The sequence below is a fragment of the Saccopteryx bilineata genome, chromosome 1 (genome assembly GCF_036850765.1).
Source record: "Saccopteryx bilineata isolate mSacBil1 chromosome 1, mSacBil1_pri_phased_curated, whole genome shotgun sequence".
In the NCBI taxonomy this organism is placed as follows: domain Eukaryota; kingdom Metazoa; phylum Chordata; class Mammalia; order Chiroptera; family Emballonuridae; genus Saccopteryx; species Saccopteryx bilineata.
Genome location: NC_089490.1, coordinates 140,869,467 through 140,892,866, shown reverse-complemented (window position 1 = coordinate 140,892,866; position 23,400 = coordinate 140,869,467). Strand labels below are relative to the sequence as shown.

General features: G+C 50.0%; 1 protein-coding gene across 3 annotated transcripts; it reads right to left on the bottom strand.

The window, feature by feature from the left end:
* Positions 1-1,130: 1,130 nt before the first annotated feature.
* On the bottom strand, positions 1,131-23,105 carry IL12RB1 (interleukin 12 receptor subunit beta 1). 3 transcript variants are annotated; one of them, XM_066253279.1, is made up of 16 exons: positions 22,907-23,105; positions 22,106-22,168; positions 20,758-20,884; positions 19,369-19,538; positions 17,997-18,136; positions 14,649-14,691; positions 14,046-14,171; positions 11,014-11,096; positions 9,537-9,777; positions 6,406-6,573; positions 5,591-5,728; positions 5,117-5,272; positions 4,638-4,772; positions 3,661-3,766; positions 3,275-3,356; positions 1,131-2,232 (listed from the first exon to the last, which is right to left on the bottom strand). In XM_066253279.1, the coding sequence occupies exons 1-16, from the start codon at positions 22,965-22,967 to the stop codon at positions 1,867-1,869; spliced, it is 2,205 nt and encodes a 734-aa protein (XP_066109376.1). In that variant the 5' UTR covers positions 22,968-23,105; the 3' UTR covers positions 1,131-1,866. The 3 variants fall into 3 exon arrangements, with proteins under 3 accessions (XP_066109376.1, XP_066109377.1, XP_066109378.1); XM_066253280.1 differs by having other exon boundaries at positions 3,661-3,763; XM_066253281.1 differs by lacking the exon at positions 14,046-14,171.
* Positions 23,106-23,400: the final 295 nt, after the last annotated feature.

Here is a 23,400-nt window from a genome sequence, read left to right as displayed (position 1 = left end):
TTTCTGCTTTTCCTACCAGTCTCAGTGTGGCTTCTTCAGTGTTCTTTGGTTGAAGAGTCTTCTTAGTTTAGTCCAAAATTGGTTTTTCCAGATGATGGTTCTTAAAATTAGTTTGTAATCCACTTTGGTTCTGGGAGGTGGAAGTTGGTACGTCTGCCTACTCCATCGCCATCTTGTCTTCCTCAACTTTATTCTATTTCATTGATTCATTGTATGTAATCAATTTCCCCATGTCTTCTTGTTCTCCTCAGTTGGGCTCAGACCTCAAATCAACAAGTCGTGACACTTGAATGGAGTCTCTGGCCTCCAGACCCTTCATGGCCGCCATTCGTTTATTATCTTTCAGGGACGCATGCATTAGAATGTGCCAGGACCCTTAGCCCCGCAACCCCCTGCACTCCCCCCTCACAGCCCACCCCCCCCAAAGTGCCAGGACCCAACCGGTATTGCAGACCTGGCCAGGTAACACAGTGTGGACAAAAAGGGATTCCATTGATAGGGTCCTTCTCGTAATCTGTTAGAAAATTCCATTCATCCCTCTCGTGGCCATCAATCTAGAAACCATCACGCTGCCTCCGCGACCGCCTCACTCGGAGCCTGGGCTGCGGTCCCTTTGCCATAAAATTTAATGGTTCTGAGTTTTAGTCTCTGCCTTCCCCACCGCGTTTTTGGTTTTTGTTTTTTAATCGGAAGTGTCTGTTTTGCAAACTTGGTGAAAAGTGGAAGGGGGGGGGCAGGCTGGCCTGGGAGACACGCACCGGATGGTCATGATGGGAACGGGCGACAATTCAAAGATGAAGGGTAGATCCGGTGGGGAAAGTTTCAGGAAGCAGCGGGTTCGTGGTGTGTATAAGGATGAGGAACACGGGTCCTGCTGTGGCGCTTTAGGTGTGAGGAGGAGGGAGGAACCCCAGGTCCCGGCCTGAGCCCGCAGCAGAGGGCAGACTGACTGCTGGAATGCAGCGAACCAAGGCACCTTTTATGAGGGGAACCCAGACTCACTTCCCTGTCCTGTCCTGACTTTGCAGAGAGATCCAGCTGTGTCTTCCCCAGAGTGGGTGCTCTTGGGGGTACCCAGGAAAGATATTAATAAATTCACATGAATGAATGAGTAAATGAATTCTCGGGCTTTTATTAGGGGATTTTGAGCAGGAATTCAGGCTTCCCCCAGGGCAAAGAATCCAAGAGGAGGCTCATTTATGAAGGTTTAGACTCCTCCAACAGCTCTATGAGGTCCACATTATCATCACTCCCATCTTACTGACCAGGAGACAGAGGCCAGAAAAGCGTCATCATCTCCCCCAGAATATTAGAGGCACCCTTCTTTCCCTCTCACTTAGATCCTCTGAGCCTGGAGACCCTGCAGTGCAGGAGGGAGCCGAATGCCCAGACTCCCCGTCCATTGCTCTTGGGACAGGACTCCCAGCCCACGACCCTGCGATCAGCTTAGCCTCCTTTGGGCCACCCTCCAGTCTATTTCACCCCAACAAGCCAATGGCAGCACCTGGTGTAGCAGCTCCTGTTCCATGGGAATTTTAAGCTTCCCCACAGGATGTGTGGCAACAGGTGTGGGACATAGTGGGGAGAAGGGCAATGGTCGCAGAACCTAAGAGGTGGAAATGAAGTATGAGTTACTTGGCTAGAGTTTGACTTCTGTCTGTGCTGTGTGGTTTCAGGAAAGCCACTTGCCCTTTCTGTCCCTCAGTGTTCACATCTGTAAAATATGACAGTAATGTACCTCAGGCATCAAGCAAGTGTCTGAATGGAAAGGCTGGGTTATGCAATAAGCATTTGATAACCAGCTACTGTGATTTCAATCATCGGTCTTCCTGTCCATAAGATGAGGTAGACATTCCCTTTCTTCCCTCAAGCCTCCAGGTCCATGTGTTGAAGACTGTAGGACCTGGGGCTCTGCATTTGGTCTCCCAATATCAGGGACAGTCCAGCTGCCTGGACAGGGCTAGCCTCCAGACTGTCCTGCCCACTGGACTCCAGAGGCCCAGACTCAAGGTGTCCTTGCACCTGTCTCCTGTCCAAGGGCAGCGCTATGTCAAGAGCTGGCTCAGGGATGCCACGAGGCAGCTCTGTCTTGTCCTTGAGAGGGCTGGGTGTGTCCAGGTCAGCCACCTCACTTTTTCCACAGGGCATAGTCACCACCAGGGCCTCTTTCAAGAACTCCTCCTCCTCTTCCTCCTCCTCCTGGAAGTCTGCTGGGCTGGTCCACTGCCAAGCCTGGAGAGGGAGGACAGGGAAAGGCTGTGTGCAAGGTTCTATTTCTTATCCACATAAGGATGGGATGGGCCAGATACCTGCTGGCTAAATTTTCTAAAATTTTGAGATAAATTTAAGGATCTGATTGAAGGAACCCCATTTCTCTTTGGGAAATCGCTCCTGCTTTTCTCATAGTTGATGTAATTGGGCATGTGATCCCTGGTTCAACCAATCAGAGCACTCTGGCTTACCATAGGTTCAGGGATGGGCTTGTGACCCATGCTGGGCCAATCAGTGATGACCCTGAGAGTTTTGCTCCAGTTAATGGAGAAAACAGACATTTTCTTCCATGGGAGAAGACTGAGCCTACTTGGGAGAGGGGCCTGTAGGAAGGACAGCAGCACAGAAAGACAAATCCATATTTCCTGGGTCCAGTCATGCCTGAAGCCCACCACCCTGGGATTTATTTTTTCCCATCAGGTTCCCTTTTAAATAAAGCTATTCTGGGTTATTTCTGCTGCTATAAAATGGCCCCCAGGATGTTCCTTTTTGGGCCTCTGCTTGCCCATCTGTAATAGAATAGTTTTTTGGGGCCTCTGCCTAAGTGAGCTGGAGTAGAATAAAATGAGCTAATAATGGCCATTACTCAGCAGAGCCCTGGCCTAGAGTGTGGATGCAATAAACAGAACTTGGGATTAAAAAGGGAGCCCTTGCCTGACCAGGCAGTGGCACAGTGGATAGAGCATTGGGCTGGGATGCAGAGAACCCAGGTTCAAGACCCCGAGGTCCCCAGCTTGAGTGCAGACTCATCTGGTTTGAGCAAAAGCTCACCAGCTTGGACCCAAGGTTGCTGGCTCGAGCAAGAGGTTACTCAGTCTGCTGAAGGCCTGCAGTCAAGGCACATATGAGAAAGCAATCAATGAACAACTAAGGTGTCGCAACGAAAAACTAATGATTGATGCTTCTCATCTCTCTCCGTTCTTGTCTGTCTGTCCCTATCTACCCCTCTCTCTGACTCTCTCTCTCTGTCTCTTAAAAAAAAAAAAAAAAAAGGAGTTCTTACCTGCTTGCCCTGACTGCCAGGGAACTTGACAGCAGTGCTGGCACAGGGTGTGGGCAGGGGTGGACACAGGTGTGGCAAGACCCTGGAGAGGGAGGGGAGCTGGTCACAGGAGCAGTACTTCTGTCTATTCTTACTGCTTCATTGTTCTAACTTTTTTTTTAAATCTTCATTAGGTTACAAAGGGAATGAGGATGTGAATTGGGGAGGGCAGTGCAGAAGTCTGACAGACCCAGGGTCACATCCTAGCTCTGCCCTGACCATATGGGTCTCAGCTTCCTCATCTGAGTGAGTACAAATGCCTACTTGGCATGAGTGGCTATTACCATTATTGTTACTGTTACTATAGCTATTATTGGGGATCATGTCAGGGAGAGGTTGTAAGTTACCTGTGCAGGCTGATGTATCCAAGGATGCCCATGAAGAGAATGCCCAGGAAGCTCCCGAGAGACGCCAGAATGATGGACAAATCAGTCAACTTCGAAAGCTGGACTTCTTGGGAGTGGGAAACTTGGGTTGAGGAAGGGAGGAAACTTGTTTCCTCTCATCAGGGAGGGAGCTGGGTCGGCCAGGCTCTTTATCAACTCCCTGTTGACCCTGGCATACCATGGGCCCCCACCATGCCTCAGTTTCTCATCTGTGATGTGGGAGACCAGGGGATCCACCTGCCCTGGGACTGCGGGATCAAGGCCTGAAACGAGGAGTGCTCAGGACTCTGCTGCCCTGGACCCAGAGGTGCCCATACCACATGGAGCCTGACTATTGGTTGTCTCTAGATTTTACTCCAAGGTCAGCAGACAGGGACATGGCAGGAACAGGGATTGTTTGGTCTCCAAATCCCTCACAGCCTTACACACCAAGACAATGAAGCCTACCTCATTATCTCTGTGATGAAAAAGACATTTATTCATATACATTTGTTTACTCAATAAACAGCTCCCTCCTCCTTTCCAGGAACTTCCAGCTGGGGGAGGCAGAGACAGACACAGACACATCCACCCACTCCCAAGGTGTCAGACGGGGATGAGGGAAGTCACAGGTAGAAAGTGCCCAGAGGGAAGCACAGAAGGCTTCCTGGAGGAGGTCACTTTTATGCTGAGTTTTGAAAAATGAATAGGACTTTGACAACAGGGAGGATAAATATTCCAGGTAAAGGGGCCTTCATGGGCAAGGCCACAGGGGTGTGAGAAAAGGTTCCAAAGGGGAAGCTGTAGGAGCTAAGGTTGGTGGAGGCAGTAGTGGCACATCAAGCTGGAACTTTCTCTGAAGGTGATGCATGGAGGGCAGGGCTGCTTGCAGACTCAGATGGGATAGGACAGTGCATGCTGGGTAAGTCTCTGGGCCCTGTCCCTGGCTCCCCACTCACCTATGCGGAAGTGCTGGGGTTGGCTCCAGGCACCCCTCAGAGTCGCTGTGTCTGCTCGCACTTGCACGCTGTAGGTTATACCAGGTCGCAGGCCATGAAAGGTGACCTGGTTCTCTGTGGGGTTCACAGGTAGCTCTGCAGGGAGAGGCAACCATGGGTCCATGGATCCTCTTTACTCCCAAGAGGCTGGACTTGGGCAGGGGATGTCCCCAGTTCCTCCCAGCAGGGCTGTGACACCATGGCAGTGGAGTTGCTGATGAGTGAGGAATTGCCATCCATGAACCTGCTACATCATGAGTACTTGGCCAATGCCCACTGGGCCCTCTCTGGAGGTTTAGAAGGGGCAGTCAAGACCCTGGAGTCCAATTATCTTGTGTTATAGGAAAACCACGGCCCAGAAAGGGGCAGTGAGGTGCTCAGGGTCACACAGGAAGAGGGACTCCTTCCTACCCCAGCCAGGCCTGTGCTGCCCCACATACCAGACACCCGGTTGCTGTCCTCATCCCAGCAGCGTACAACGTACTTCTTTAGAATGCCAGGGCAGGTGCTTAACAGAGATGGCATCCAGTCCACAGACACTGAGTCCAGGCTGAGTGTCTTCACAGATACATGCTTCAGGCTCCCAGCCTCTGAAGCTGCAACCAGCATCATTGCATAGTCAACTCCCAGAACACTAGCCAAGTACTTCCTGCCCAGCACTGTCCAGGTCGCTGGCCACAGAATCCTGGCTCCACCACTCAAGCACTGTCACTTTTCTTCCCTGAGCCTCTCTGAGCCTGGGGCAATGCCTCTCAGGGTATCTTAGAAGTTGACTGAACTCACTCTATATATCCGACTTCTGGCCAGGGACTGACAAGCAGTAGATGCTTCTGAATGCTTATTCCCTCCTTTTGACTCCTAAGGCCACTGTTGAGTCTTCCGGAGAGACCACCCTGCAAGTTTGAGCCACTCACCATTGCCTCCAAAGTGGTAGGTGGACAAGACTGTGGACCATGAGGTGGGCCTCTCCGGTTTTTCAGAGGCAAATATGGTAATGTGGTAACATTCTTCCTGCCTCATTGCCCCAGAAGCTCGGCTCCAGTGGTGGGTTACTGGAAGGATTAGCAAGTGTTAGGCCAGTAGTTTCCATTCCCACTTCCACATCTTTGCACTTACTGTGCCATCTGCAAGGAATTCCTAGAGCACTCTTACTCATACTTCAAAGCCTTTGCACTAATGTCTCCTCCTCCCAGATCCCTTCCCTATACCCCAACCCACCCCTAAACCTTCCAGCTTAGCCATTACTCCATGGGACAGGGTATCTGTATCCAGTTCTTTCTCCCCAAGCTGTAAGCTCATTAGGGACAGGTTGAGGCTAAAAATTCCTATGACCCTGGCCAGGCCCAGGGCAGGAAGTAGGAGAGTGAAGGGCTACCTGGGCCATATAGCACCCTCTCTTTCTCTCCAGAAGCCTCATTAATTTGCCACCATCTGCTTGCTAGCTGTCACCTTCCTTGATGAGGGTGGATGTTTAAGAAACAGACTGGAATGTGAGACTCATTACTCACTGGGTGCCATCTTCCCAGGGCTGAGCCCTGACACCCCCGATTCCCAGTAGGAAGCTCCAGCCTGCATGGGTGGCATGGGGACCTCGAATCTCGGCCTGTCCCCACCTTTCTGTGATGCAAGCAATTGGCGAGACCTGCCTGGACTTCAGATACCCTACATGTACAGTCCCTGTAGATCTGGGCTGACCAGGAGCTCTAATGGAGGGTACAGAGGCAGGTACCAGTTCCAGCAGGATCCCGGTCTTTGGTTGCAGTCAGGGTGCAGGTGACAGGGCTCCCGTATTGGCCCTTGAACTGCCACTCGATGCAGTATGTCAGGCCTGGGGCCCAGGCTGGCCAACTCATAGTGGTCCCATTGACCCCAGAACTGATATTCAGAACTCCTGGTTCTGAAAGGAAATAGGGAGTCATATTAGGACAGCTGCAACAGGAACCTCATGCCCACCAAGGTTCCTGTTGCCCACCTCTACCCAACAGGGCCCAGAACATCTGTATTTGTCTCCTCACACTGGGAGCTGCCGGGTGAAAGGCTGGGCACAGAGGGGACAGAAAGGCTGTTTGAATTAGTTGAGTCCTCACTGACCAAGAGTTCCTTGCCAGGACATCCCTATCAGTCCTACCTGGACTGACACATCCCTGCACCAGCCTGGTGGGCATTTCCTACTCTAGCAGATGCCTGGCCAGCCCCGACCCACCTCACCCAGCATTGGGTGAGGCATGACCAGAGCTCAGAGGCTGAGGACACACCCTCTCAGTCCCTTGGGCACACCCTCTCTTCCACTCCCTAGCAGGGGTCCCCAAACTTTTTACACAGGGGGCCAGTTCACTGTCTCTCAGACCGTTGGGGGGCTGCCACATACAGTGCTCCTCTCACTGACCACCAGTGAAAAGAGGTGCCCCTTTCCGGAAGTGCGGCGGGAGCCGTATAAATGGTTTCAGGGGACCACATGCGGCCCACAGGCCGTAGTTTGGGGATGCCTGCTAGAGCAAGGGTGTCTGCAGCAACCTCAGAGAAGTGGGTGCTGCTTCCAAGCAGACTGTATGCCGCAGGCCAGTGCCGAGTGCTTTACAGGAACCACTTTGCTACACAGTGGGACCATGATCACCACAATGATATAGAAACTGAGGCTCAGAGAGGGAGAGTCACCAGACCAAGGTCACACAGTGAGGTCATGGCCCAAACCAGGCCAGGGGCTTACAAACTTACTGCTGTGCAACCCTGGCAAGTGGGTTCACCTGTCTGAGCCTCAGTTGTCCCAGCTCTAAAAGAGGCATCATTGCTCTGGCCAGATAGCTTGGTTGGGTAGAACATCATCCCAAAGCTCAGAGGTACCCAGTCCGACCCCAGTCAGGGCACATAAAGGAACAACTCAATGTTCCTGTCTCTCTCTCTTCCTCTCTCCCTAAAGTCAATAATAAATAAAGATTTTTTTAAAATAAAACAAAATGGCCTGACCAGGTGGTGGTGCAGTAGATAGAGCATCGGACTGGGATGCGGAGGACCCAGGTTCGAGACCCTGAGGAAGCCAGCTTAAGCGTGGGCTCATCTGGTTTGAGCAAAAGCTCACCAGCTTCAACTCAAGGTTGCTGGCTCGAGCAAGGAGTTACTCAGTCTGCTGAAGACCCGCGGTCAAAGCACATAAGAGAAAGCAATCAATGAACAACTAAGGTGTTGCAACAAGCAACAAAAAACTAATAATTGATGCTTCTCATCTTTCCGTTCCTGTTTGTCTGTCCCTATCTCTCTCTCTGTCTCTGTAAAAAAAAAAAAAAAAAGTTAAAAAATAAATAAAACAAAATGGACATCATTGTAGCAGCCTTGCACTCACAGGCTTGTTGGGTGCTCAACATGGCCAGACCCAGGATGAGATGAGCGAGACACTCATCTCAGGCATGAAATTTAAGGAGGTAAGGAGAACTTAGTCATCAAGATAAACATTATTCTAATACAATCTTTTTAAAAAATCAAAATAAATGCAAAAATATGTCATGAGCACTATTCATAATAGCTAAAAAGTGGAAACAGCCCAAATGTCGACCAGTGGATAAACAGATAAACACAATGTACTCCATCCACACGTGGATTATTACTGAGCCATAAAAAGGAATGATGCACCGCCTGACCTGTGGTGGCACAGTGGATAAAGCCTTGGCCTGGAACGCTGAAGTCACTGGTTTGAAACCCTGGGTTTGCCCAGCAAGGCACATACGACAAGCAATCAATGAACAACTAAAGTGAAGCAACTATGAGTTGATATTCCTCCCTTCCCTCTCCTATCTCTCTCCTGTCTCTGTAAAATCAATAAATAAAATCTTAAAAAAAGAGAAAGGAGTGAAGTACTACAATGCAGATGAACCTTGAAAACATCATGCTGAATGAGAGAAGCCAGACACAAAAGACCATGTAGTATGTGATTCCATTTAAGTGAAATGTCCAGAACAGGCAAATCCATAGACTAGAAGCAGATTAGTGATTGCCAGGGGCTGGGGGAAGGGGAATGGGGAGCAACTGCCAATGAGGGTGGGGTTTCTTTTTGGGGTGGTGGAAATGTTCTGGAATTAGAGGTGGTGGTTGCACAACATTGTGAATGTACTAGATGCCATTGGATTGCATGTTAAAATGGTTAGTTTTGCCCTGGCCAATTTGCTCAGTGGATAGAGCATCAGCCCAGCATGCAGACTTCCTGGGTTTGATCCCCAGTCAGGGCACATATGTAAAGCAACCAGTGAGTGCACAACTCAGCGGAGCAACTAGAACAACTAGAACTAGACTGTTCTCTCTCTCTTCCTTTTCCTCTCTTTCTCTCTCTCACATTGATGGAAAACTTTTTTTCTTTAAATGGACAGTTGGGCCTGACCAGGCGGTGGCGCAGTGGATAGAGCGTCAGACCCCGAGGTTGCCAGCTTGAGTGCGGGCTCATCTGGTTTGAGCAAAGCTCACCAGCTTAAACCCAAGGTCGCTGGCTTGAGCAAGGGGTCAATCGGTCTGCTGTAGCGCCCCAGTCAAGGCACATATGAAAAAGCAATCAATGAACAACTAAGGAGCTGCTGCAACAAAGAATTGATGTTTCTCATCTCTCTCCCTTCCTGCTTGTCTGTTCCTCTCCCTATCTCTGTCACAAAAAGAAAAAAAAAAGGATAGTTGGCCTGGGCTGTCCTTTGCCTGTGAGAATTTTTTTTAAATATTGCATTATAACATTATGAATCTCCATTAGTGACTTTTGGCACACCCCTAAATTAAACACCTCCTTAAATCTTTGTGCTTCACACATCTCGCCTTAGTCTAGCTGAGGTTCAGAGTAGATGCTCAGCTCCAAAGGGCCTCCCTCGGCCCCCCAGCCAGAGCAGATACCTGTGTGCGTGTGGGCAGGGATGTGTCTTGATTGGTTGGGGCCAGAGCCAAAGCGATTCTCAGAGATGATAGCCAGGTTGTAGGCAGCACCGGAAAGCATGAGTGTCTTCTTTCTCGGGCCCAGGACCTTCTTGGCCTGGGCCTTACATGAACAGGACAGCATGTGCAAGTGGAGGTGGTAGGCTACCTCTGCACCAGACTTGGACCCACGGCAGCCTTCTGGAAGCTGGAGCTGGGGCAGCTGTCATGAGTGGGAGAGATAGCTTGTGAGAACTTGAACATATTCATTGTCCTTGTGGGCTGACATCAGATCAAGCCCACGAACACAGACTCATCCACAAGCCAGAGCCTAGGACATAGGCCACAAGTTTAAAATAGCCTGACTGCTGGTGGTGTAGTGGATAGAGCATCAATCTGAGATGCTGAGATCCCCAGTTGAAAACCCTGAGGTCACCAGCTTGAACATGGGCTCATCAGCAAGAGCAAGGGCTCCCCAGCTTGCACATGAGGTTGGTAGGCTGAGCACGGGATCATCAACATGACTCCATGGTCACTGGCTTGAGCCCAAAGGTTGCTGACTTGAAGCACAAGGTCTCTGGCTTGAGCAAGGGGTCACTGGCTCAGCTTGAACCCCCGGGTCAAGGCACATATGAGAAGCAATTAATAGACAAATTAAAGTGAAGCAACTACGAGTTGATACTTCTTTCTTTCCCATTCTCTCTCTCCCTTCTCCTCTCTAAAATTAAAAAAAATTTTTTTTTTTAAAATAATAAACCTTGATGTTAGCAAGACTGCTGGGGAACCGGCATTCACATCCAATGCACACTGGGGTATTTTGGGTGGGGGGAATAATTTGGCAAAACCCACTGAAAGCCAGGAAAAAAAAAGTTTCCATTTTTGGACCCAGTGACCTCAACCCTGTAAATTTTTCCTGAGAAAAGGAATTAAAATGAGGAAACCCTGGAAACAAAGGAGCAAAGGGTTTATTTTGATGGCCCATTGGGGACTTAGCTAAGTCAGTTATGGCAAAAATTTGTTGTAGTTTTGCCCCTGACTCAGGCAAGAAAATTTCCCTCTGTGCCTGTTTCCTTCTCTGTAAAATGGAGTTAATTAGACTGTACTAAATGGGTTGTTTTGGGGACTTAAAAGAAATCATCTCTCATCCAGCACAACACAACTGACCCCTTCATGGCCTTCCAGTGTCCACCAGAGCACTGCACAATCTGTTCCCCTGATGGCAGCCAGAGGGAGCCTATGAACACTTAAGTCCAGCTATACCCCTCTTCTGCTCACATACTCTCTATAGTTCCCCAGTATCTTTAGAGTTAAACCCACAGTTCTTTAACCCTGCCACCTCAACGTCTTGTCTCCCTCCATCTCCCACTAGTGCACCGCACCCTAGGTCCCCCTGCCCACCACCAGTCTTGTCTCCTCCCAAGGCCAATGCACCACACAGCCCCCAAATAGCCCTTGTTACCTGCTTCTGCAGGGTCACTCGTCTCTTCCCATTCAGGCCAAGTGGCTCCACTGAGAACCACACCTTCGGCTGTGGCGGGGTTTCTGTCATAAAAGACAGCAGGACAGTGACACTGGAGAGGGGTTGCCCTTTCTCACAACCTCCCGCAGACCTCGAATGGGGACCTGAGACCTTTTCCTTCCTTCCCATAAAACACAGGCTTCCAGCCCTGGCCGGTTGGCTCAGCGGTAGAGCGTCGGCCTAGCGTGTGGAGGACCCAGGTTCGATTCCCGGCCAGAGCACACAGGAGAAGCACCCATTTGCTTCTCCACCCCTCCACCGCGCTTTCCTCTCTGTCTCTCTCTTCCCCTCCCGCAGCCAAGGCTCCATTGGAGCAAAGATGGCCCAGGTGCTGGGGATGGCTCTGTGGCCTCTACCTCAGGCGCTAGAGTGGCTCTGGTCGCAACATGGCGACGCCCAGGATGGGCAGAGCATCGCCCCCTGGTGGGCAGAGCGTCGCCCCTGGTGGGCGTGCCGGGTGGATCCCGGTCGGGCGCATGCGGGAGTCTGTCTGACTGTCTCTCCCCGTTTCCAGCTTCAGAAAAATGAAAAAAAATAAAAATTAAAAAAAAAAAAACAACACAGGCTTCCATGGAATTAAATGCTTTTTCAAACTTGAAAACATAGAGATATGTTCCATGAATGTACTTAATGCGATGGAACTAGACACTTAAAAATGTGTAAAATGGGCCCTGGCTGATTGGCTCAGTGGTAGAGCGTCAGCCTGGCTTGCGGAAGTCCCGGGTTCGATTCCCGGCCAGGGCACACAGGAGAGGCGCCCATTTGCTTCTCCGCCCCTCCCTCTCTCCTTCCTCTCTGTCTCTCTCTTCCCCTCCCGCAGCTGAGGCTCCATTGGAGCAAGGGATGGCCCGGGCGCTGGGGATGGCTCCTTGGCCTCTGCCCCAGGCACTAGAGTGGCTCTGGTTGTGACAGAGTGACGCCCCGGATGGGCAGAGCATCGCCCCCTGGTGGGCGTGCCGGGTGGATCCCGGTAGGGCGCATGCGGGAGTCTGTCTGACTGCCTCCCCGTTTCCAACTTCAGAAAAATACAAAAAAAGAGAAAAAAATGTGTAAAATGGGCCCTGGCTGGTTGGCTCAGAGGTAGAGCGTCAGCCTGGCGGGTGGATGTCCCAGGTTCTATTCCCAGTCAGGTTACACGGGAGAACTAACCATCTGCTTCTCCACACCTTTCCTTCCCCCTTCTCTTTTCTCTCTCTTACCCCCCACCCCCAATCAGCCCTCTGGGTACTGAGGTTGGCTCCATGGAGCCTCCGCCTCAGGCACTAAAATAGCTGAGTTGTAAGCATGGTCCCAGATGGGCAGAGCATCGGCCCCAGACAGGGTTGCTAGGTGGATCCTGGTTGGGGAGCTTGTGGGAGTCTATCTCTCCTCCTCTCACTTGGAGAAAAAAAAATGTATAAAATGGTGCATTTTAGCCTGACCAGGTTGTGGCGCAGTGGATAGAGCATTGGACTGGGATATGGAGGACCCAGGTTCGAGACCCCGAGGTCGCCAGCTTGAGCGCGGGCTCATCTGGTTTGAGCAAAAGCCCACCAGCTTGGACCCAAGGTCGCTGGCTCGAGCAAGGGGTCACTCGGTCTGCTGAAGGCCCACGGTCAAGGCACATATGAGAAAGCAATCAATGAACAACTAAGGAGCCGCAATGAGGAATTGATGCTTCTCATCTCTCTCTCTTCCTTCCTGTCTGTCCCTTTCTCTGACTCTCTCTGTCTCTGCCACACAAAAAAAGACTATTAAAATGGTGCATTTTATGTTATGTGCTCTTTATCACAATTTAAATAAAAATCTGAAAAAAAAACTCTTTCCCAGCAGGTATGCCACAGGGCAGGAGGAGGCCCTAGTGGGCAAGGTTGGGGACAAATGTTGATAGTCGCCCGTCTCCTCACCTCGTGGCCACATCACCATCTGGAGCTACCCAGGCTCCAGTTTCTCTGTATTTAGGGAAATACTTCCTGACTCAACCACTTTCACCCAACAACTCCTTGTGTAACTTTCAAAAAACAACTAACCAAATGAATTGGAACAAGAGGCAGACTGATAAATGTTTTCTTTTCAGATTATGGGTTCCGGCCTGGCCGGTTGGCTCAGTGGTGGAGCATCGGCCTGGTGTGCAGGAGTCCCGGGTTCGATTCCCAACCAGGGCACACAGGAGAAGCGCCCATCTGCTTCTCCACCCCTCCCCCCTCCTTCCTCTCTGTCTCTCTCTTCCCCTCCTGCAGCAGAGGCTCCATTGGAGCAAAATTGGCCCAGGCGCTGAGGATGGCTCCATGGCCTCTGCCTCAGGCACTATAATGGCTCTGGTTGCAAACAGAGCAAAGCCCCAGATGGGCGGAGCGTTGCCCCCTGGTGGGCATGCCTGGTGGATCCTGGTTGGGCGTATGCGGGAGTCTGACTGCCTCCCCGTTTCCAACTTCAGAAAAAAAAAACAAAAAAACAACAACCAGATTATGGGTTCCCCTCATATGAAGCGAAACTTGCTCATGGCCACCTATTAACAATTTTCACTAATTTCTCCTGCTGCCTTATTTTAAAAATTTGTCATCTTGTTTTTATTTATTTATTTTTTACAGAGACAGATAGTGAGTCAGAGAGAGGGATAGATAGGGACAGACAGACAGGAATGGAGAGAGATGAGAAGCATCAATCATTAGTTTTTCCATTGAGCGTTGCAACACGTTAGTTGTTCATTGATTGCTTTCTCATATGTGCCTTGACCGTGGGCCTTCAGCAGACCGAGTAACCCCTTGCTTGAGCCAGCGACCTTGGGTCCAAGCTGGTGAGCTTTGCTCAAACCAGATGAGTCTGCACTCAAGCTGGCAACCTCGGGGTCTCGAACCTGGGTCCTTCCACATCCCAGTCCAATGCTCTATCTACTGCGCCACCTCCTGGTCAGGCTGTCATCTTGTTTTTAACACTTGCTGCTGCCATAGTTCTAATGCCTGCCCCTGTTCTTGTGGCTGTGACATTCTCACCAGGGGGGACACACACAGGGCTGCTCCAGCTGCTCCACGGTCTCTCTGGGTCTCCTGACCTAAGCTGCCGGCGCCTGAGCTGGAATTCCTGCACTTTGTTTATGTCCAGTGGGCAGAGGCATGACTCTGGTGGAAAACAGGTCAAACATGAGAACAAGGGACTGTCCCACACCTGGGGGTACAGAAGTAACAGCACTGGTCACTAAGCCATTGTGCATGCAATGAGTGCCAACTGTGTACATGCACTTATTAGGTGCCAATTATATGCATGAACTTATGAAGAGTCAACTGTGTACCAGGCCCTGAGGACATGGCAGAAACAGTCCAGGGCCTGTCTTCTTGGGGCCTCAAGGATCATCTACTTTTCCTGTCCCTGGTTCGAGTCCCAGCAAGGCCACTCCTTAAAATGTGACTTTGGTCTATGGCTTCTCACACCCCTCCTCCAGCCTTTGTTTCCTCCCCTGTAAAGTGGGAATAATCCAATACAGAACTACAGGGGAGGCCAATAGTTATACAAAAAAGTTCGCACTGGCCTGGCACACATTAAGTGCTTGATTAATGCTAATTTGCTGCAGCTGTTGCTGTTGCTACTTTTATTCTCACCGAAGCCGGCATCATCTTCATCATCCTGGTGTTCACAGTTGCCCTAGGACAAAACCATATTTATATATTGTTTTACATTTTTTTTTTTAATTTTTTTTTAAGTTTTTTTTTTTTTTAAGTTTTATTTATTCATTTTAGAGAGGAGAGAGAAAGAGGGAGAGAGGGAGAGAGAAAGAAGGTGGGGAGGAGCTGGAAGCATCAACTCCCATATGTGCCTTGACCAAGCAAGCCCAGGGTTTCGAACCGGTGACCTCAGCATTTCCAGGTCGACACTTTATCCACTGCGCCACCACAGGTCAGGCCTGTTTTACATTTTGATGTTGAAAATATTAGCTCTAATATTATTAGTAAAAATATTATTCTTTTATTATTAATATTCTATTTAAAAATATTATTTTACTGAGTGCAATGTGAAACCCTGGACTGAATCCAGGAGAAAGAGAAGACATCCTTGGAAAGATGAACAACCTCCAGAGCTCTCTGGAGTGTGGCTCAAAGCAATGCCCCCGTCTGCTCAGTCTAGGATGTAAGATGCTAACGGGAGGAAAGCTGGGCAAAGATTCTATGGGAGCTCATTGTATTTCTTTCTTTCCTGAAAAAAATCTAAGATCATTCCAAAATTAAACATTTATTTATAAGAATTATCTTAGGAGACAACATTTATTTTATAATTTTTAAAAACGTATTTTAGGCCCTGGCCGGTTGGCTCTGCGGTGGAGCGTCGGCCTGGCGTGCGGGGGACTCAGGTTCGATTCCCGGCCAGGGCACATGGGAGAGGCGCCCGTTTGCTTCTCCGCCCCCCCTCTCCTTCCTCTCTGTCTCTCTCTTCCCCTCCCGCAGCCGGAGCTCCATTGGAGCGGAGATGGCCTGGGCGCTGGGGATGGCTCCTTGGCCTCTGCCCCGGGCGCTGGGGTGGCTCTGGTCGCAGCAGGCTGACGCCCTGGAGGGGCAGAGCATCGCCCCCTGGTGGGCGGAGCGTCGCCCCTGGTGGGCGTGCCTGGTGGATCCCATCGGGCGCATGCGGTAGTCTGTCTGGCTGTCTCTCCCCGTTTCCAGCTTCAGAAAATTACGGGAAAGGAAAGAGAAAAAAAAAAAAAAACACAAAAAACAAAAAAAACGTATTTTAAGAAGCAAAACCTGTCTGCATTGTCAGGGGTCAGGGGAGCCCTGCCCCAGCCTGCCCCATGTTTCTCATCTGACCCTGAGAGGTCCCTGACATCCTGAGCCTCAGTTTCCTCATCTACAAAGGGGTCTGAGAGGGCCTACTGCAGAGTGTACTTAGGGGGCTGGAAATAAAACATGGAAAGAGGTCCTCCCTATCAGGGTCCTATGTCACCAAATCTAGTCACCTAATGGGGAAACTGAGCCTCGGGGAGGGGCACAACATTTGGAGGGAAGATGGGCTGAAGCTGAGGCAACTCCCTGCCCTTGAGATGCTCCCAGTTTGAGGAAGGAAACTGGCCACAATTCGGAGGCTGGGTGTCTCTGTCTTCCTCAGACTGGGGGCTCCTTGGGAACTGGGTCTAAGCTGAGGTTTTCTGTAAGTATAGGCTTGTCTGGCTGGGACAGCGAGGCTACAGAGCAGGGAATAGACAGTAGCTGAAGAATGAATAAAGATCCAAAGAAGACATACATATGGCCAGCAGGTACATGAAAAATTTGCTCAACATCACTAATCATCAGGGAAATGCAAATCAAAACCACATTGAGCCTGACCAGGCGGTGGCAGACTGGGACTCCAGACTAGGACGTCAGACTAGGACTCAGAGGACCCAGGTTCGAAACCCTGAGGTTGCCAGCTTGAGTGTGGGCTCATCTGGTTTGAGCAAGGCCCACTTGATCTACTGTAGCCCCCCAGTCAAGGCACATATGAGAAAGCAATCAATGAACAACTAAGGAGCCACAATGAAGAATTGATGCTTCTCATCTCTCTCCCTTCCTATCTGTCTGTCCCTATCTGTCCCTTTCTCTGTCTCTGTCACACACACACACACACACACACACACACACACATCACATTGAGCCTGACCAGATGATGGCACAGTAGATAGAGCATTGGCCTGGGACACTAAAGACCCAGGTTCAAAACCCCGAGGTTGCTGGTTTGAGTGCAGACTCATCTGGCCTGAGTGCAGGCTCACCAACTTGAGTGCAGGGTCGCCAGCTTGAGTGTGGGATCATCAGCATGATCCCATGGTCGCTGGCTTGAGCCCAAGGTCACTGGCTCAGCTTGAGCCTTCCCACCCACGCCCCGTCAAGTCACGTATAAGAAGCAATCAATGGATAAATAAAGTGTCGCAACTACGAGTTGATGCCTCTCATCTCTCTCCCTTGTTGTCTGTCTGTCTCTCTCATTCTCACTAAAAAAATAAAAAGAAAAAGAAAGGAAAAAGAAAAAAACCTGTAACTATGTGTGGTGTCAGAAGTTAACTAGACTTATTGTGCTGATCATTTAATAATATGTACAAATATTGAATCATTATGTCATACACATGAAACTAAGATAATGTTTTATGTCCATTACATCTCTATTTTTAAAAAGAAGAAAGGAGAGGAAGGAACCAGCAGAAGGGCAGCTTTGTCAAGAGGTGGCCCTTGAGCTGGATACTGAGGGTGGGCTGGGTTCACATGTGCTCATATAGAGAAGAGGGCAGATAGAGGAAACTTCATGTGAAAAGGCAGGCCCTGGCCAGTTTGCTCAGTGGTAGAGCATCGGCCTGGTGTACAGGAGTCCCGGGTTCGATTCCCGGCCAGGGCACACAGGAGAAGCACCCACCTGCTTCTCCACCCCTCCCCCTCTCCTTCCTTTCTGTCTCTCTCTTCCCCTCTCGCAGCCAAGGCTCCATTGAAGCAAAGTTGGCCCGGGCGCTGAGGATGGCTCCATGGCCTCTGCCTCAGGCGCTAGAATGGCTCTGGTCGCAACAGAGCGACGCCCCAGATGGGCAGAGCATTGCCCCCTGGTGGGCATGCCAGGTAGATCTCAGGCGCATGTGGGAGTCTGTCTGACTGCCTCCCCGTTTCCAACTTCAGAAAAATACAAAAAAAAATTTAAAAAAAGAAAAGAAAAGGCAAAGAGGCTAGAAATCCAGGGTATGGGTAAAGAATGATGGCCATTCAGCAGTATGCCAGAGGAAGCACATGGCAAGTGAGGGCACCTAGGGCTGACTGAGGACAACCATGCCTTGTGAGGGTAATAGGGAGCCATGGAGAGTATGTGAAGAAGGGAGGTCACAGTAAAAGCTTCATGTCAGAGAGACCTCAGAGATTAGACATGGGGTAAGAGTGAAGGCCAGGTGGGAGGTGTAACAGATGTACAGATGATGACACTGACCTGGAAAACAAACTCACCAACTTCCACAGGCTTCCAGGTGTCCGGTGCCGGTACTGCACCTCAGCGCCATCCTGGTGGGCTGGGGTCGCCCATTTCATGTACAGCCTCCCTGCTAACACTGACACCTTGATGTCTCCTTGTGGAGGGTCATATTTAACTGGAAGCAGAGGTGGAGGTTGGGGAGGGAAAATAGGTGTTTGTGTGAGTTGTTGGTCCAAAATATTCCAGAAAATCTTTCCAAGCATCGCCTAGCCCAGAGTAGCCAACCAAGTCCCCCGAATGTGAATTCAAGGACACCCTTGTGGTTCCCATCTAAGCCTGGGAGTCTATGGGTCAAAGAGTCAAAATTTATACACAGGATCCTGTTAATGAAGACATCTTTATAATATTAACACCTACTGCTGACAAGGTTGTGGTGAGACAGGCACTTTTGTTAACTGCTGACAAGAGGGGAATGAATTGATTCTATTTTTCTGGAGGAGTATTAAGGGAAATCTTACTAGTTCTTTAGACCCAATTCAAGGAGTTCACCTAAGGAGAGACATCTATCATCTTGCCACACCCAATTCCACCTTAGAGCCTTTGCACATGTTGTGGCACATTCTTTTCCACATGGACCACACTTTCCCACCGTCCTTCCTGCTGGGTTCATTCTATCCTTCAGGACTCAGCCTGAGCTGGAGGCCTCCCTTGATCTCCCAGCAGTATCTCATCATATGTATTGATTATGCCTCATTCATCACCCCTGCTTGAAACTGGGCTCCATGAAAGAAGAGGCAGGATCAGGATCAGGGTGAGGCAAGTGAGGGAAGGTTGTACAAATACAGGGTTGAATCCTGTCTTTGTTTAAAATTTTGACATTTTGTTCATCATGGATTATTTTTACATTAATTTTTATTTTTAAACATATTGCATGACAGTGTTGCTTCTATTAACTACTGAGGGGTTTTTGGCACCCCCCCTAAAATTTTGTACCCCAGGTGGTATCTCAGTCACTTCATTTTAGTGCCAGTGCTAGGCTGTGACTTCTGCTGGCCTTGCCCATGGCACCTATGGCTCAGTGTGGTACACAGTAGCAGCTTGACAACTATATGCTAAATGCATGTTATTAACTCATGAAAACAGTTAAAAAAAAAACCAAAACCCAACAGGGTCCTGGCACCATGACAGTGTCAGGGAGAAACCAAAAGCAACCTGATTATCCAGCAATAGGAGATAGGTAAGGGAATTGTAAAAGATTCTGCCAAGTCATACAACAGTGTTTGATGTAATGGCTGAAAATTTCAAGCCCCTTTCCAGGGGCCCAGTATATCCCCAGGTACAGGCTTGAGAACCATCCTCTGGACAAGGAAAGGGCAGTGAGAAGGAGGAGAAGAACAGGGTGCTGACCAAAGCTGTACAGGTTCAGGGTAATCTCAGGAGACTTCTCTGTCCGGTTGGCAGCCCAGGATTCCACCCAGAGAGTGACAGGGTACAGCACAGATACAACATCCTGTTCGGAGAACTGCAGCTTGGTGGATGAGCCCGCAGAGAAGTAGCAACAGCGCCCGGGCCGGAGGCTGCAAAGAAGGAGCGTATTGATGCTGAATCTGGGGTCCTAGTGGGCCTCAGAAATGTCTCAGCCACAACAGATGATGTGCATAACATCCCTGCATCCTTACATCCTTCTCTGCCCCTTTGACTCTCCCTCACTAGCCTGGGGGTTCCTTGGGGAACAGCTTGAGATTGAGGTGCTGTGGGACCCCAAATATCCCAACATGAGCTGCCTGCCACAGAGAGAGGGATAAATTAATTGAGGGATGAATGGATGGACGAACAAACAAATGAGTGAGAGGGTGAGGATAAAAAAAGGACTAGAGCCTGACCAGGTGGTGGCGCAGTGGATAGAGCGTCTGACTGGGATGCGGAGGACCCAGGTTTGAGACCCCAACGTCACCTGCTGGAGCGTGTGCTCATCTGGCTTGAGCAAAAAGCTCACCAGCTTGGACCCAAGGTCGCTGGCTCAAGCAAGGGGTTACTCAGTCTGCTGTAGCCCCATGGTCAAGGCACATATGAGAAAGCAATCAATGTACAACTAAGATGTTGCAAGGAAAAACTGATGATTGAGGCTTCTCATCTCTCTCTGTTCCTGTCTGTCTGTCCCTATCTATCCCTCTCTCTGACTCTTTCTATGTCCCTGTAAAAAAAAAAAAAAAAAAAAAAAAAAGGACTAGACTCTAGTCTCTAGAGCCTGACCAGGTGATGGCGCAGTGGATAGAACATCGGACTGGGATGCAGAGTACCCAGGTTCAAGACCCCGAGGTTGCCAGCTTGAGCGTGGGCTCATCTGGTTTGAGCAACGCTCACCAGCTTGGACCCAAGGTCGCTGGCTTGAGCAAGGGGTTACTCATTCTTCTGAAGGCCCGCAGTCAAGGCACATATGAGAAAGCAATCAATGAACAACTAAGGTGTTGCAACGAAAAACTGATGATTGATGCTTCTCATCTCTCTCCATTCCTGTCTGTCTGTCCCTATCTATCCCTCTCTCTGACTCTCTCTCTCTGTAAAAAAAAAAAAGGACTAGAGGGACCCTGATTGCTTTCCAATCTGGATGCCCACCCAAGCTGACCCCTCACAACACAGAGCCCCCACCCTCCCTGATCACATTATAAACTGAGGCCCAGGAAGAGGCATGGACCAGCCCTGGGCTGCAATCACACATCTATGGGCAGATGCATTGAGTCAGGAGCAAGGGCTGGATGGTGGTTGAGGGTTTGGAGTCTGGGAAGGGGTGCTCACCAACACCGCAGGAAGTGGCTGACCCCAGCCGTGGGACCCTCATACTCCCAGGAGCATTCATAACCAGCACCAGATATCCGGTAACAGGTCAGGTTGCTGGGGCCTGAGGCTGACCCCAGAGGAGATCCTGGAGGTTTGAAAACAGACGAGAGTAAGGAAGACATCTCTGTGCTGACATACCCTCAAAATGAATCTTTGTGACACTTATGAAATCCAGTGTTTCTACAGTCTGAACAGCTCCCAGCATCCTCCTGTGCCCTTCACATCTGTCTCCTGCCATCTTCTCTGCTCCCCCTGCTTCATCCACACCAAGCTCACTCTCATTTCAGGGCCTTTTGCATGTGCTGTGCCCTTCCCCCAGATCTTGACATTTCAGTGTTTCCTTCAGTGTCACTTCCCTGACAACCAGCCAACCAGAAACAGCCCCCTCCCCCCACCCCTCCCCCTGCTCTGTGCACATCAGTATATGCAGTTATACTATGTAGGCAGTATATACATTTATTGATCTGTTGTCTACTTCCCTCATGAGACTGACCCCAGGAGGACAGCTGGGCTTGCAACTGATTCCTTCATGTCTAGGATTTTGTGTGCACATATTAGGTGCTCAGTAAATATTTCTTGAACAAAAGAATGAATGATGCACCTGCTCAGTCGCAGAATCTTAGTGGGGTGCATTATAAGCCTAAATGTTCCCGCAATGCCTGCTTGGGGGGAATTAAAAATTCAAAATATTTAACAGCTGCTTAGCCCCATGTGCTGACCAATGTAAACAGATGCAAACACCTGTGACCCTGGTAGGGAGGGAACGAACCTCAGAGAGAGTGACTGCTCCAAGACACCAGAGCTTAGTGAGGACAAGCTGGCTGCCTGTGAGGTAGGGGCTGCCAAGACCCCAAGTAGCCTGACCAGGTGGTGGCACAGTGGATAGAGCGTCAGACTGGGATGAGGAGAACCCAGGTTCGAGACCCTGAGGTTGCCTGCTTGAGCACGGCCTCATCTGGTTTGAGGAAAAGCTCACCAGCTTGGACACAAGGTCACTGGCTTCAGCAAGGGGTTACTCAGTCTGCTGAAGACCCGCGGTCAAGGCACATATGAGAAAGCAATCAATGAACAACTAAGGTGTCACAATGAAAAACTGATGATTGATGCTTCTCATCTCTCTCCGTTCCTGTCTGTCCCTGTCTATCCCTCTCTCTGACTCTCTCTCTGTCTCTGTAAAAAAAAAAAAAAAAAAAAAAGACCCCAAGTGGACCCAGGTCTTTGACTGGACAGGAAAGAGCTGAGTGAGGGGCTGCTAGGGGTTTATCAGTCAGAGCCCAACATGACACCAATGGGAAACTGCCCCAACCTGAATCTGCAGTCTGATATGGTGGGTCCTGAAAACAGCACCTGCTGGTATCACAGGCTTCAGCTGTAAAGACAACAAAGAGATAATGACAGTTCCAGCCTTTCACCACATGGGGAGAGGGGCTCACCTGGGAGCTGGCCAAGTAACCATTCACTCCTCACCCATGTTTCCATCCGTGCACCCACCCATTCATCCATCCATCCAACCAACCATCTCCCTACCCACCCACCCATTCACCCATCAACCTCTTGGGCTTCTCCTCCAAAGCAATCCAGGGTCCCCTGGTCTCCACCCTATCAGACACCCAAAGGCTCTGAAACCTTACTAATCCCCAGTTTACAGAGAGGGAAACTGAGGTCCAGAGAGGCAAAAAGTTGCCCAAGATCACACAGTAGCAACGGAGGAGCTGGAATAAGGGTCCAAACCCAGTCATCCACAGGGGGCTGGGCCCTTTCCCACCCCATTCCACAAGATGGAGAAAGAGTAGATATAATACATAATACTATGTTAAGTATATTGATAATTTACATACTTGTTCACTATCCCTTCCTTGACTATTTCTCATTGAACTCTGGGAGGTGAGAAAGATTCAAAGATCCAACCCATTCTACACGACGACATTAAGACCAGAGGGGAGATATCCAAGTCTGACCCAAGAAGTCATAATGACCAATCATCTGTATGACAGAGAAAGAAGGCACACAGACACAAAGCCAACACTGGAACCCGCGTCCTCAGTCCTCCACACACAGCCTCCTACCCTCAGCAAGACACGCAGTGGCACTAGGGTAGAACACTTACCTCCCTGCCTGGGCAGCAGGAGGAGGAGAAGGGAGACCAGCCTGGCTGCCCGCTGCCCCATCGGGTCCACACAGAGGCCTATAGTCTCAGAAGAGCTTTTGCGCTGCCAATGAGGCCCCAACCGCCCTGTCCTTGCCCCAGAACACTTTGAAGCTGAACAAGAAAGAAGACTAAAAAGGTTTAAAAGAAAAAAAGTTAGGAGTCCTGGCCCCTCTTGGGCAAGTCAAAGTGAAAGAGAAACCCAGGAAGTCAGCTTGGTGGTGGTCATGGCCTCATGCCTGCCACAACCTGTGCAGGGCAAGTCAGACACAGAGCAGGCGTCTGAGCTTCTGTTCTGCTGGTCCCAGACCAAAGCTGCCCACCAAGTGCCAGTCCCTTGGGTGGCCTGGGGCTCTGTGTCCTTGGCCAGGTCTCTAGCCCTCTCTGGACAACCTCTGGGACTCAGGAGCTGAATGGGAGCCCAGTGTCCTGGAATGTCTTAGGTCAATCTTCCC